General features: G+C 51.8%; 5 protein-coding genes across 6 annotated transcripts; 4 read left to right on the forward strand and 1 right to left on the reverse strand.

The window, feature by feature from the left end:
• Positions 1-157: 157 nt before the first annotated feature.
• Positions 158-2,857, reverse strand: PV06_01995 (uncharacterized protein). Its single transcript, XM_016402635.1, has one exon. The coding sequence runs from the start codon at positions 2,793-2,795 to the stop codon at positions 723-725; it is 2,073 nt and encodes a 690-aa protein (XP_016266532.1). The 5' UTR covers positions 2,796-2,857; the 3' UTR covers positions 158-722.
• Positions 2,858-3,553: 696 nt separating this feature from the next.
• Positions 3,554-6,437, forward strand: PV06_01996 (uncharacterized protein). The gene is made up of 2 exons (XM_016402636.1): positions 3,554-3,792; positions 3,849-6,437. The coding sequence occupies exons 1-2, from the start codon at positions 3,611-3,613 to the stop codon at positions 5,527-5,529; spliced, it is 1,863 nt and encodes a 620-aa protein (XP_016266533.1). The 5' UTR covers positions 3,554-3,610; the 3' UTR covers positions 5,530-6,437.
• Positions 6,438-7,191: 754 nt separating this feature from the next.
• PV06_01997 lies at positions 7,192-8,805 on the forward strand. Of its 2 annotated transcripts, XM_016402637.1 has the most exons (2): positions 7,192-8,100; positions 8,153-8,805. In XM_016402637.1, exons 1-2 carry the CDS (start codon positions 7,311-7,313, stop codon positions 8,362-8,364), a joined length of 1,002 nt encoding a protein of 333 aa, XP_016266534.1. In that variant the 5' UTR covers positions 7,192-7,310; the 3' UTR covers positions 8,365-8,805. The 2 variants fall into 2 exon arrangements, with proteins under 2 accessions (XP_016266534.1, XP_016266535.1); XM_016402638.1 differs by having other exon boundaries at positions 7,192-8,805.
• Positions 8,806-9,080: 275 nt separating this feature from the next.
• PV06_01998 (uncharacterized protein) lies at positions 9,081-10,667 on the forward strand. Its single transcript, XM_016402639.1, has one exon. It carries the CDS (start codon positions 9,543-9,545, stop codon positions 10,341-10,343), a length of 801 nt encoding a protein of 266 aa, XP_016266536.1. The 5' UTR covers positions 9,081-9,542; the 3' UTR covers positions 10,344-10,667.
• Positions 10,668-10,922: 255 nt separating this feature from the next.
• On the forward strand, positions 10,923-13,467 carry PV06_01999 (uncharacterized protein). Its single transcript, XM_016402640.1, has 3 exons — positions 10,923-13,198; positions 13,259-13,361; positions 13,449-13,467. The coding sequence occupies exon 1, from the start codon at positions 11,086-11,088 to the stop codon at positions 12,091-12,093; it is 1,008 nt and encodes a 335-aa protein (XP_016266537.1). The 5' UTR covers positions 10,923-11,085; the 3' UTR covers positions 12,094-13,198; positions 13,259-13,361; positions 13,449-13,467.
• The last annotated feature ends 400 nt before the right edge of the window (positions 13,468-13,867 follow it).

Consider the following 13,867-nt stretch of genomic DNA (forward strand, 5'->3'; position numbering starts at 1 on the left):
TACAGTGAAAAGTATCATGCATATACATGGTCATTTCGACCGACATTATCATTCAGACACTGGTAATAAGCTCAAAATGTCAAGCCAAATCTCTTCCCTTCCCTATGCTTTAAGATAGTCAAAACGAAGTATCAATTCATACCTCGTCAACACAAGGCTCCTGTTTAACGCCCTGGCGCTCGCACAAGGATCGTCGCTCCATACGCATATACCACTGGACCATCTATGTATGGTGGAAGACCCACGCCATTTTCAACCATCCCCCGTGACACCCGTCGGTGGGTGACTTCTTTCTCTGCGTTGGCAGTAGTCTCTTCCGTTCCAATCGCCCCTTACCCCCTTGGGTATCGATACTGATGAATGGCTCCGAAGAGGGGGACTCTTTTTTGGGGGGGCCATTTCTTGCAACGTTGAAAAAAAAAAGACACTCGCAAATCAACACCACATGTCACCCCAAGTTCAACTTCATTCCAAGGCCAATCCGTGTCGTCAAGGACGCCGATTCGCCTTTTGGCCGAATTTAGCAGGGCATCACGACACATGTCGGTCGTCCTTTGCTTTCCAAATATCGGACGGGAGTGGGCTTTCTGTCGTAGAGTACGCGATCGATGAACCACACAATCACCGCCACAGGAAGAAACCAATGTATGCATAAACTTTTGGAGGGCTCTCTTCAAAAGAGAGAACAAAGAGGCAAATGATTTTTGAATCGTAGTCAGCTCTCAAGCCATACCAAAAACAAGATCATTAGGTGCACCGATGGCGTTGGGGTCAAACAAATCCCATCCGGCGACGTAGCCCTCGGCCGAAGCCGATCGACCGTCACTGACACTAAATTCCTCCCAATTCAAAGAGCCCATGTCGAAAGACGGCAGGCCGTCACCGTCGAAGGAAGATCTACTCCCAAACCGTAACTTGTCCAGCTGCGACGGGCCGGGGTACAACAGCCTCAACAACTCGGCGTCTTGGGCTGGGCCGAAGGACGACAGTGACGGGGGCCGGTTGGAAAACACCGACTCCAAGAGAGGTCCGAGCAATCTTTCGTAGACCCCGGCGTAGTTTGACACCTCGTTCCACCCCTGGGCGGCGAGGGCCAGGAAGTTCGACGTAAAGACCTTTGTCATCTCGAAGATCTGCTGGGCGCTGAAGCGAGCGGAGATGGTGTCGAATCCGTGTCTCAGACAATACAACACGACCATGCTGTTCTCCAGAACATGGTGCGCGATGAGCCACGACCGCCGGTAGAAGCCCGAGAGGATGTGGTCGCGGAGGTGCTTCGCGCTGGAACACGCCGCCTCGAAGGCCACCATGAGGCTGCGCGGCTCGGGCATGGGCACCCGCGGAGATGGACGGTGCAGGTTCGTCAGACCGTGGGCGAGGGTGAACTCCGTGAGCTCATGTCCGTCGTTGTAGTCCTCGTACCACGCCTGGAGACGACGTTCCATAAGAACGAGCCAGTCCTCCCAGCTCTGACCCGGCTCCAAAGGCTTGCCTTGGAAGTGCACCTCGACCATGGCCGACTGCAGCCGCCGGAAGTGGATCCAGCGCAGGTTGTGCGTCTTGGTCTCGCTGCCCGTGGCGTCGATGCCGGACGGGTGAATGTGTCTGTCGTCCAAGATGGAGGGGAAATGCGCGTCGATGCTCTGGTCCGGGATGGACAGCGGCCGTTGCAAGGCAGAGCAGATCGCCCGGTCAAAGTTGTACGCGCACCAGAAAATCCGGCGGCGGAGGTCGAGCGTGAGCTGGTCGAACTGCAACGCCTCGGGGGCCTCTCGGTGTAGGCCGAGCTCGAGACACGCGCGCATCGCGGCACCTGTGAGCATCCACACGTTCGCCAGCCGAGGGTTGATCGAGGCGTACTGTAGCACCATCAGTGTGACCTGAATGCCGGCCAGGTCCGAGGGAATCTTGGCTTTCTCGGTCAAGTGCTGGATGCCTTCTTCGAACAACGAACTCGAAAACACCATGTGCTTGGCCTCGTGGCCGGTGCGGGCGCTGCCCAAAGTGGCCGAGGTGGAGAGCATAAGGTACACGATCAGGAAATCAAAGGATGGCGCGACGGTGCGGTGTCGCTCAGGCATTTCTTGCAGGGTTTTGACGACGCGGTCCAGTTGTTGCCAGAGCGAAGGAGCGTGGAGGACGGGGAAGATGGGGTAGACTCTGGTCATGTACTTCTTGATCAGGCTTCGGACGATGGGTGTCGGTATGCTTTTGAGCATGGCACAGCTGACTTCGTTGTTCGCACGAGAAAAGGACTTTCTGCGGGCCTCCCTCGGGCTGCCTGACGCGATGGCGGTCGATGGGGTGAGACTCATGCGCACTCTTGCTATCAGGTCCGTTATCCCAGGTCCGGTCGGGAGGATGGCGAATATCATGGCTTGGATCTCACCGCAGCTCATTATTTCGTCGCGAGAGGTGTCTTTGGTAGTGGCTGAAGCCGGCGGGATGTCGACCAACATTTTCGGCGTCTCGTCAAGTTTCGGGAGATCGAGAATCGACAGGCCGTTCTCCTCCAGAGGGATACCATCGTTGGTCGGCATCCCAGCGAGAATGTCCGAGGCATTGAGTTCCTCGAGGTGACCATTTCGAGCAAGTTCACTTTCTACCTTGGCGATTTCCGACTCGAGATGTTGGACGATACTTCGTGGGATGTTTGGATCTTGATCTTTCGAACTGAAGCCAGTACATTCTGATTTCGCGGCTATGCATTGGCCGCATGGAATGGCGCGATCACACTTGATCTTCCGGCGGCGACATCGCGCGCACGACAAGACAGAGCGACGACATTCGGCCATGATTGCTGGCTATGGTCGTTTGGTCATGACACTGCATGGATCTTGGAGGAGTTCACCTTACACATTGAATTCGACAAGGGCCGATGATGAGGTGGCGGGATGCTTGTCTCAAGGCGGAGGATGGACGACAAAATCTGGGCCGACGAGCCTATCAGTGGCGCCTCTCAGTGAGATTGTATTGGTAATTTGGATTTCGCTGAATAGCCGGCCAGTTGGTGGAGAACAGGATGCAGACATGCAGAGGCAGAGATAGCGAAGCTCCAGTTTAGGAAGGGGAGAATTGGGGGTGGGAGAGGCGCTATAGGCGATGCAGGGTTCGCCGTCGCAGCCTATAGAGGGACTGATAGGGGACGGTTGGTACGAGAAACTCCGTACCTAGTACAAACCTGGGTCCATAATCCGCACTCTGTGCACACTTGACAGGGTCCGTTAATCTGCACTCACCAGAATCCTATTACTCACATCCGTCGTCGTACACAGACTCATCACTCACTACCTCGGGCAGGCAGGTCGTTCCTTATCGCCCAGTGCCCCGCCCTCGTTGCCGCGACCGGAGACATCGTATCTCTCGTTCCTCTCTCTGTGTTTCGTCAATCCACGACGTTGCCCACCTTCTTCTCTCGGACTAATGTCCCGTCTCACATCTTCACATAATCGCAGGTCAGGTCGTGAAAGAGTGGTCATAAGGTTGTCAACAGCTGAAACCCAGAAGATTTATATACCTGGCGAGGCTGTGCCACTAAAGCGCACATGTCCTTCATCAACCTCTATTGACATTTACCCCAGATCGGACTTGGGCTGTTACAATACTCAATATGGAGTTTGATAACACGAACATCTCCGAAGGAGATCTCACACGGCTACTACCCACTTGCCAAAGATGCCGTCGTCTGCGAAGAAAGTGCGACACGAATCTGCCAGCCTGTCGATTGTGTCAGAAGGGAAAGGCTGAGTGTACCTTTTTTGACCACGCGCTGCAGCAAACATTGCCTCGAAGGTGTGTTGGAAGAACCCGACCGACGTTGAGAGGCTGCCACTGACTTCCCACGGTAGCTATGTCCATTCCCTGTTGAATCGTTTGAGTCGACTACGGTCCGTACAAGCGACGGTGAATGGATCTGCGGAACCGCTGGACACATTCCACATTGGCCATCACGAACACACGACTTCTACAACTTCATCACACCTTGACAATCAACCTCAACAATGGGGTACATATACCAGCGACCTATCCTTCGACAAGCATTTTATAATCGATCATGCCAATCCCACTTGTTGGCAGTTTCTAGGCAGCAGTTCCCCGTATGCTTTGGTGGTTGAGGTGCTTGTCCACGCTCAGGCAAAACTCGGCCCAATGGTTCATAATCCAGATTATGCCGGGCCTGAATTTTGGCTGAATGCTCAAAGCACAGAGGTTGCAGAGCCGGTGCAGCCACGGGCGACACCATCTCGGTCAGAGATTGAAATGTTGGTCGACTTGTACATGACAACCACCAATGTTATGACGGCTTTCTTCGACCCCGATGACATTGCGCTCGAGGTTGATACCTATTTACGCCACCACGGAACGGCAGTAAAGTACCTCACTGGCAAGGATGCCCACCAGTTCTTCCGTGTCTCTATGATTTGCGCTATCGCCTCAGCAAACAAGGCAAGACACCATTCGGCCTATGATACCGAGTCAATGGCTTATTATTCGGAGGCGTTGCAGTGTGTGGAAGAAGTCACTTCAGATGTATCTGTGGACGCACTGCAGGCTTTGTTACTGCTCATATCTTTCGGCGTCTTTCATCCCAGAAAAGGTGATATCTGGAAACTGTTGGACTTCGCATGCCGGTTGAGCGTGGAACTAAACTTCCACACCGAGCCCAATGATGACTACGAAGATGAAAAGAGCAAAAAGAGACGCAGATCTATATTCTGGGGCTTGTATTGTATCGAAAGATCAATTGCGCAACACCTTGGACGACCATCAGATCTGACCGAAGAGATCATCACAGCAGAATATCCAGCCACCTTGACAGAGTCCACGACTGCGGATTCCTCGTCATTCCAATTGATTCTGACCTCGCATTTCTACCGTCTGATCTATCTCCGCTCCGAAATCTTTCGAGAGCTCTACTTACCAGCTCTAGCCCCTAATTTATCGCGTCTGTGGTATGAACAAAGTCTGGAACAGATTCTGTCATGGAGACGAGAACTACATTTTCTCGACTCGTCAATTGGTATGGGTAGTATGACATGCGAGATTAATTTCGACACTTCTATCCTGTTCCTATTCCAGCCGTTATTACTACGTGCGTTGGCAGCTACGAAGGAACCTATGCTGGCTCACGAAATGACAGAGATCATACCTCGCGAGAGCTATCACTCTGCTGTCAAGGTGGTTGAGTTCTACAACAAAATTCTGCGTGGTGCTGAGGGTACTCCCTGGGGTATGTATCCCGTCACCATCACCTCAGCACACTACATTCATCAAGCCACAATCACCATCATGGCTCATTGTTTGCTTGCCATCGATGGACGACTGCCTGTGGTGAGTTTCTCGCGAGAACTGAGCGGGGATGCCGAAGGCCCGGTGGATTTCAATGGCATCCACGAGATCTCCGGAACGTGCTTGATCCTACTAAATACATTGTCCAAACGATGGGCTGGCATGGTCGGCATACTGGATATCTACAAAAGCTTACAGTCAAGGGTCCTACCCATCATGATGCGGAGCGGCCTCGGTTAAGGGACATGTGGCATCAAGGCCCATCATGGCAGCCTTTCAAGTTTCTCGTCCTCCTACAATCCGGCTGCAGGGCTTGATATTGACTCGATCTTGTCAACCTCAGTTTAGTGTGAGGAAACCAGAGATGTTACGCTTACTAGAATCTGTTGTCACACGCAGGAGAATTTTAGCAAAGGAACTGGGGATCTTCGAAATCGGTTTTCTTACGATCCACTGTGGCGTTCTCATTTGGCTGTAACTGGGGAAGACTAAGCTTCTTTGTTCAAGGGAATTGCGGTGTGTAAACATGGGTACTTTGCCAGGAATAGCCGCACAGCAGCGAGGTATTCACGAGCGATGTGATCGAGCTGGTTGTGAATACACTTTATCGAAGGCTCATCCAACAATTGGCATTTGGGCCAACAGCATGCTTTCCTTAAGCGATCAATCGCATCGTCGTTGGCTTTATTCCTGGTTCGTCAAACAGAAGACAGGCCTTCACAACTGCTTCGTCCATGGCTCCAAACGCATATCCTCGTCGACTTCCGTGCCAGGCTCCGAGGGTAATCTTGAGGACCTGTTCAATATCCAGATTATCACAAAACTTTCCTTTTACTTTGCTGGCTGAAGGCCCTCATCGATCCAAATACAAAAGGCCTCATCCACCCAGGCAGAAACGGTAGAGGATCAGGGAGAAAAACGAAGAGAATTCATAGCGTCCTCCATACAACCAAACAACTTCAGAGCACGCCCTCAGTCCGTCACTCACCTTCACATCACAGCCAAGCTCGAGTGTGATAATTGCTTCAGCGGAAGCCTTCATACACAACCAATTGAATCAGTAGAGGTTGATCCCTTTGGCGCACCATACGCATTACTGACTTGAGAAAACCAGGCTCGCTCCAAATCAAGCCATGCCCGTTTGTACACGACGCATGGCGGCCGGGGCGGAGAAGTCATTCAAGCCAAAAGTCAAACTCGTCCTCAGGAGAGCCGCCTACATCAAGCAGGAGCGGTCGTTTCCCCCAGCGGCGTGGAGGTGGAAGGGTACTAGGATTAAGTTTACCATGAACTATGGTAAACCAGTCCGGTGTGAAGTGATAGGATAAGGTAACATAGGGAGGATCGGTCAGGTGGAGGACGGTGGAGTGGACATGGCAATAAAAGCCAACTGGTACAGATGGAGGGATTGTGATAGATTGAACACCAGAAGGCTTCCACCTGTTGCGTTGTTTTTCGTCTTGTGTCAAAGTCGCCCGTCATTAACTTGAGAAAGCAAACCTGTTTGTGGTGGTCTCATTGCCGGCCTGTCCCACCAATACTTTCGCTAATAGTGTGCCTCGTTCGTGGCCGTCTCATTATCATCGATGCCTTGCTTCGTGCCAGTAGAGGAAATCTTATCTTGATGATATGCATCCGAGATCTTCAACGTGCCATGTTGAAGTTGTTCGGCAACGAATCAGAGATGAAGTGATGTACGCATGAGGTAAGCACCCAGAAGCCTCGGGCTCCCTGGGCGTCGGCTACTAGAGCCTGAAACGGGCACCGGTGGCCCTTACCCGTAGGTCCCTGCCTAGAAGGTTGAGATGAGGGGAATGACGAACGCCCAGAGCAGTCAGGGCACGTCCTGTACAGGACCATGTGCAGCGCAGAGCTACCGATAATCAACCCTACACTCCACTGCACTAGGTTCTTCACACCAAAAAGCTGAGGTTTTTCTTTTATCGACATCTTGTTCAACCTCGAACCAACTATTTAGTATGTGAGATTTGTCTTGGTCGGACGCACCCCGAAGCCTCGTTATGGCAGGCTTCTTGACCACCGCTTTCACCATGCTCGCGCCCGAGTCCAGCGTACCTCTCACAACTCGCGAAGCCCTTTCCGGTATCTTTGGCTCGATCTCGCTCGCATGCTGGATTTTCCTGCTCGTGCCTCAGCTTATAGAAAACTACCGCAACGGATCGGCCGAAGCCATCAGTCTTGCCTTCATATTCGTGTGGTTCATAGGAGATATTTGCAACCTTGCAGGAGCGCTCTGGGCCGGTCTTGTGCCCGTCGTTGTCGCAATAGGCGTCTACTTTTGCATTGCAGATGGCGTCTTGATCGCACAGTGCCTGTACTATGGGATCAAAAACAAGAGAAGGGAGGCCAGGGCATTGTTGGCAGCGAGGCAATCGTCGGCCGGGGAACCCTCAGAAGACGAGCCGCTCCTGCGACGAGAGAGGACAAATAGCCTTACCATACCTGGCTCGAGGGAACGACGGAGACGGAGCAGTGCGAGCTTGAGACGCCGTCCAAGTAGTAGCGCTCAAGACGACCATCTCGCCAAGATCCTCGAAGAAAGCGACGACTCGGGCACCAGGTTGTGGTTCAAGAATGTCATGAGCGTTCTGGCGATTGTGGTCGTCGGCGCAGCGGGCTGGGCACTCGCGTACGAGTCGGGAGCGTGGAAGCCCAGTCCTACGTCGGCCGATACTGAAACGCAAAAGATGGCAGCTGGTGCTCAAATCTTGGGCTATGCGAGTGCCGTGGCATATCTGGGTGCAAGGATACCGCAAATCGTCAAGAATGCAAGGGACAAGAGCTGCGAAGGCGAGTCTTTATCACAGCCCGTGTATTCCAGCGTGCTAATAGTCTGTTATAGGGCTATCGCTGTTATTCTTCATCCTGTCGTTGATGGGCAACCTTACGTATGGCGCAGGCATTCTCTGTCACTCGACGCAGCACGAGTATGTCATGAAGAACCTGCCGTGGCTGATTGGTAGTTTGGGCACGATGGTGGAAGACGTGACCATCTTTGCGCAGTTCCACATGTACGCTCCTAAGGACGGAGCGCATGAGGAAGCTGTGGTTTGAGAGCTAGTCGTTTGTTTTGCAATGCTACATTTTGGTTTGCCTGAAATTGATGTCTCGATAATGGAAGAGCCGACACGAGATCATCTACGAAATTGGTCACCTATCTGGAACAGTGCGAGTATACAGTATCACGAGGTGCATGTCTAAAAAGTCGAATGTCGAGAAATATGTCGCAACAATCTGAGTAAGACAGCATGTGGATTTTGTCAAATGTTTTTTAAGGCTCCTCCGGCTGACCGAGAGATGTGAATGTTGATTCTGAGAGCGTGACATTCTGTGCTTATGGAGAGCCTCAGATGATGGTAGTCAGGACCCGGGGCGCTTCTAAGCCTGCCTAGGTACATAAAGTCGTATGGCCACATCTCGTACGGTCGGATGGTGAGGTCGTAGTTGTGCTGCCACCGGTTGTACAAAGTAGTGCACGCAATTTTCGACTCATTAATTGTATAGGGTTGCATTGCGCACGGCCGACGTCACTTGTAACGAATGGCTGAGAGGGAAATGCAAAGATCTTCATCAAGTTGAAACTGGACGGTTGTGAGATCAGCACGTGATCGACTTTTTAGTGAGACAGTCAAGTGCCAATCTACGGGCCCTGACGGAGAATTAATTGCGGCGGTGAAAATCTCGCCGGGAGCAGGCGGAGGCGCTGCTTAAACAAATAGTACAGGGTGCAGTGGGTTGCCTCCGTACAGTCGGGGGGACACAATAGGTACCTTTATTAGTCCCCAACACCACCTGCAACACCCAAGCAAAGGCCGCGAGTACAAGCCAACCAGCAGCCTGAACTAAACCCGAAATCACTCACACCAACGCTGCTGTAGGCTGTGTAACTTGTTTTTCTCTTCTCGCTTCTGTTCCTCACGCAACCTTGCTTTTCTCAACCAATCCACCATCCCATTCATCATCTTTCTATTCCTTCTCGCTTCTCTTTGTCTTCATTGTCTCATCTTCTTTTGTACCAATCCATCTTCTTCCAAAACCCTTTCTTGCCCTCTTGCGGCCAATTTCGACACATCTGAGCACCGCCATTGGTTCTTCGTTCACCTCGACCCGACAACGCTCGCTTCACTGCACGTCTTTGTTTCTCCAAGCGAAAGCGACGAACTGCAGCCCCGATCAAAATCAAGCCACAGGCTTTACTTGCCTCATATCCTCGTTCCCTCGAATCTGTCAAGATGCAGAAGATATTCTTGCTCCTCTTCTCGATCCTGTTCGTGTCGTGCGTTTCTGCCGACGCCCTTGACGATGCAATTGCACTTTTCAAACGTCAAAGTGTCCCATTGTCCACGGGCGGCAGCGATTCTGCGAGCGCATCTTCGTCATCGTCGAGTGATAGTGCCCCCAGCAGCACGACCCCATCCAGCTCTCCTCCGTCCAGTTCAGCCTCGGTCACTGATGTTTCTTCAACCATTACAAGAAGTGCCAGTCCCACAACTTCGACTACCGTCATCGAGACAACCTCGACATTCACACCCTCAAGCTCTTCGCGAGTCACCGAAAGCTCCTCCCAAGCACCGTTGACCTCTTCGAGCACCTCGTCTGCTTCCAGGACGCTGATCACGACCGAATCTTTCTCGGAAGTCGTCACCACAATCACAAGTGTCAAAGGAGGAAGCACTATGCACGTCACGAGCACAGGCAGTAGTGCTGTCCCTGTCACCACAAGTGTCGACCCTGCATCCTTGACAAACGGTGGTAATAGCAGTGGTGGCAGCTCCGGATTGAGCTCTACGGCTAAGAAAACCATTGGTGGCGTTGTTGGAGGCGTGGGTGGTGCTTTGCTTCTCGCCGGACTTGCCTACACTGCCTGGCGCATCTGGGGCAAGAAGAAGAACCTCCACGATGATGATCTCTACGATCCCAATGTCAACCAAGACAAGCTGAGTGCCACCACCGGATCCGACAGCACGCCATTCCAACGAACTCTGGATCAATACCACTCTCCTGGACCTGTCAACACGGCTTCCAACTTTTAACACCACCCATCCAGGGCAGCAGTGTCGGTCATCGACCATTACGATCGTCACGAATCTTGTTCTGTATTTAGCGAAAAGGGACGACATCAAAAATTGTCGCCCTTCCCGGCGCGAGAGCAGGCGTTGCACCTAGGAAGTGGGTCAATTATTGCGAACGGAACTTCATTGTCAAAGTATTAAACTGAGCGTAATTAGTGCTATTGCACAACTCAAACTGCCAGTCCTTTCCACTGTGTCAGTTGTAAATATGGATATTGCCTTGAATGGAGTGAGGTGAATTGGCTAAATAGAGAACAAAAAATGAATCAAATTGTTGAAATCAGATCCTTCGCTTTTGCCTTGTACCTTGCATGACGGCACGCCTGGATGCTTTGTCTCCGGCTTCAAGCAAGGAATATACGAGAGATCGCTACTGTAGGTACCTACATAATAGTCGTATAGATATGCTAGGGTGCCAGTTGTCAGCCACTTGATTGAGTTGAATGACAAAATGCGATTAGAAGGGTTTAGCTCGGTATCGGGCGCGTCGCCTTAAAACCGGTCGCGCCTTGCTCGCGTCATATCGAGAGCGTCCGAGCACTCGAGTCCTCGATTCTACTACTCTCTGACCACTTACTGACTTGATCACAATCGCTTTCAATCTTTGCTCACCTAGAGTTGCAGCCCTTCTAATTGCCTGGTTACTTGCTGGATTACACAAGTCGACAACCATTCCCAGCACCAGGAAAGCGAGAAGTGTGCAATGTTTTCTCAACCTACGCCACAGTTTAGTCCCTTCTTCGCCGCCAATCGTCCGCAGCCTCACCTTTATACACCGGTCACCCCGTCGCCGCTTCGGACGTCGAGGAATGCGAATCTCATGCCTACCAGCCCTGAACGCGAGGGCGGAGGTTCCTCCCCGTTGAGGTTGGGAAGCTCACCTCTGGGGAAATTCGCTGCTGCCGATGAGCAGGATGAAAACTCCACATCTAATCGCCTGTCCGGATTCTATCTGCAGAAGACCCCGGAAGCGTCGAAACAATACGCAAGTACGACTGTGGGTGCTGGTGTATTGGCCACCCCCCCAGACTCCTCGTCGATCGGCAATGGGCAGGCCAGGTTCGGTTTCCAAAGGACCGAGAGCACTTCCGCTTTTCCAAGTCTCGCAGGCTCGGCAGGCGGCAAGAGAAGCAACACTGACACATGGGAAAGTAGAGCAAAAAGTCTCGGATCTGCAAATACACTCGCTCGGCACGCGGCGCAGGGCAGGGAGCAGAAGAAGAGTCGTTTCCTGGACCGGATAAGGCGAAGACGCGACGACACACGCAGTGAGCTTGTCGGTGATCAGGTGTTGCGTATGGACTTTGTCAGGGAGCGAAGGATCTGGGAAGACGAGATGAGGAGACGGGCTGCCGAGGCCGGTGGTGACGGCACTGAAGAAGTCGACATCGATATGATGCTGGATGAGGAGGCCCCGGAAGATGAGATGTCGCCGACAGAAGAGTTTGATCCGGAGCTGGAATCTTATTACGATTATCAGACAGGTGATATGCTTGACTTAGGCGGCCCAAGAGAAGGGCTGGGCGGTCAAAACAACGACAATTTCCTAGTGGACGAGGATGAGGAGTACGAAGAGGTCTTTCGAGAGCTTATCTTTAAAGATGAGTTCCAACGAAGCCAAGGAAAGATTTTGCAGTACGAAGGCGGAGGAGGAGACGCTAATGCCAGTGGTGGACAATTGGAGCACGAGGCTGGCATGGATCTTTCTTGAACAAAGCAAAGGATTTGTGCTACATTATGAGGCGTACTGCCTGTACATTTACACAAGCGTAGGAGCTGCGGTTTTGATCGACAGATTGTCCGAGTCTGATGTTGGTCAAGTGAGTGTATAGTGGCGGGCCTCGACTCTTTGTTGTTGACACCAGAGGGCACTACAGGGTGCTCGCAACTGTACTCGATTTGAGCTCAGCGATGGGAGGTGTCATTCTGCAACGAAGAAGGCACGACATGATCACGCATCATTGATGATTCTTGAAAGCAATGGCCCCTTCTCATGGACCTATCATGAGTACATTTGTTCCTGTTGAGTTGAAGATTCGATCAGGAATAACCTTTTGTGGCATCAGGAACAATTTTCCTTCGAAGACTCTCATGCCTCTATCTAAAAGGCTCCTCTGACACGGATAGACCACTGCGACTCTCTCTGCTTGGGTCTCAAGCCTCCCACAAGGTGCAGCGTATAGAGTTACCTATAAAGGTTAGCGTAGTCTACTGGAACTCAATATAACTGCCCGGAAGAGGAAAGCGCGAAGTCAAGTCTCGTTCAACGCTCGACGAAACCTCAGAAGGACTCGGTGCATCAAGATCACAGACGGCCGCTTGGGCTCAAGAGGAATGGCCGCTTTGTGTGCGCGAGTTGTCGTTGGTTCATGGTGTCGATGCTGCTTGCAGTCAAGTGCCACCAGTTGTCGAACCGGAGAAGAAGCATGGTCCCTTTCCCACCATCCTCGGTTCCTCTTCGAACGAGCAGACTCATGCTTGCAAGGGATGGCTTAGGGATGGCTTTTGGATGGGGGCCTGACCCTTTGCTATGATCAGTGTCATGGGCCACGTCTTTGCCTTCCATCACGATCTCAAAGTGTGTGTATACTCATGTCTAGGGTCCGGCCTTCTTTCGAAAACCAAAAAAATCGCCCCCTAGTTCTTGCACCATTCGTATTCTTGTTCGAGCCACCTCCTTCAATCCTCCCCAGTACATGAGTGACAGTAGGCTATGGACGAGCAAAAACACAAAGAGACACACCAGCCTGCCGTCTGTGCAAGTGCCAGCAACAATTACAAGCAAAAACTCAAGCAGACCTACGCCTTTTGGACGTGTCAGTACCATCTTGGTTTCCGACATCCTACGGCAGCAGAACTAATAGCAGACGCTGCAGTCATACAAAACCAGACGATTTTTTTGACCTCACTAGCTAGTTATGCGGCCATGTACTCGCAGGTCTTCTTTTCGATCGGGTTTCCGCACCTGTGTTCAGTCACGTAAGTTGCTACCAGACCTCGAGCTGTAAATTGAGTAACCCAGTATAACGAGCCGAGTCCAACTTGAAATTAACGGATGGAGTACAGGGCATTGATTACCTTTGGGCAAATGCTAGTTGTACCGTTCTTAGTGGAAAACCAGTCGACGAAACCTTGCAAGAGTGGCCAGCAGCACAACAACCAGGTAAGGACGTCATGCAAGTCGTCAGCAGTACTAAGCAGATGAAACAATGTTCGTTGACTTCACAGCTCGTTCATACTGGAGCTTATCGTCGCTTGCTTTCTTATATCGCTGCCTGGAGCGTCTTGATTGGAGAATTTTCGACGCTGTCTATCAACGCTTCATACTGCGCGTCAGCGGCGTGTGATCTTATGGGGTTCTCAGGTCCCAATTCCCAGCAGAAGGCAAGGCGCATCACCCAAGTCTATGGTTAAGTGTACGATTTTCGAGGACTCTTTGCTAAAGGTATTCATTCTCCATAGGTTTATCCCGCGCTATTGATCTA

Source organism: Exophiala oligosperma (genome assembly GCF_000835515.1).
Source record: "Exophiala oligosperma strain CBS 72588 unplaced genomic scaffold supercont1.2, whole genome shotgun sequence".
Taxonomy (NCBI): Eukaryota; Fungi; Ascomycota; class Eurotiomycetes; order Chaetothyriales; family Herpotrichiellaceae; genus Exophiala; species Exophiala oligosperma.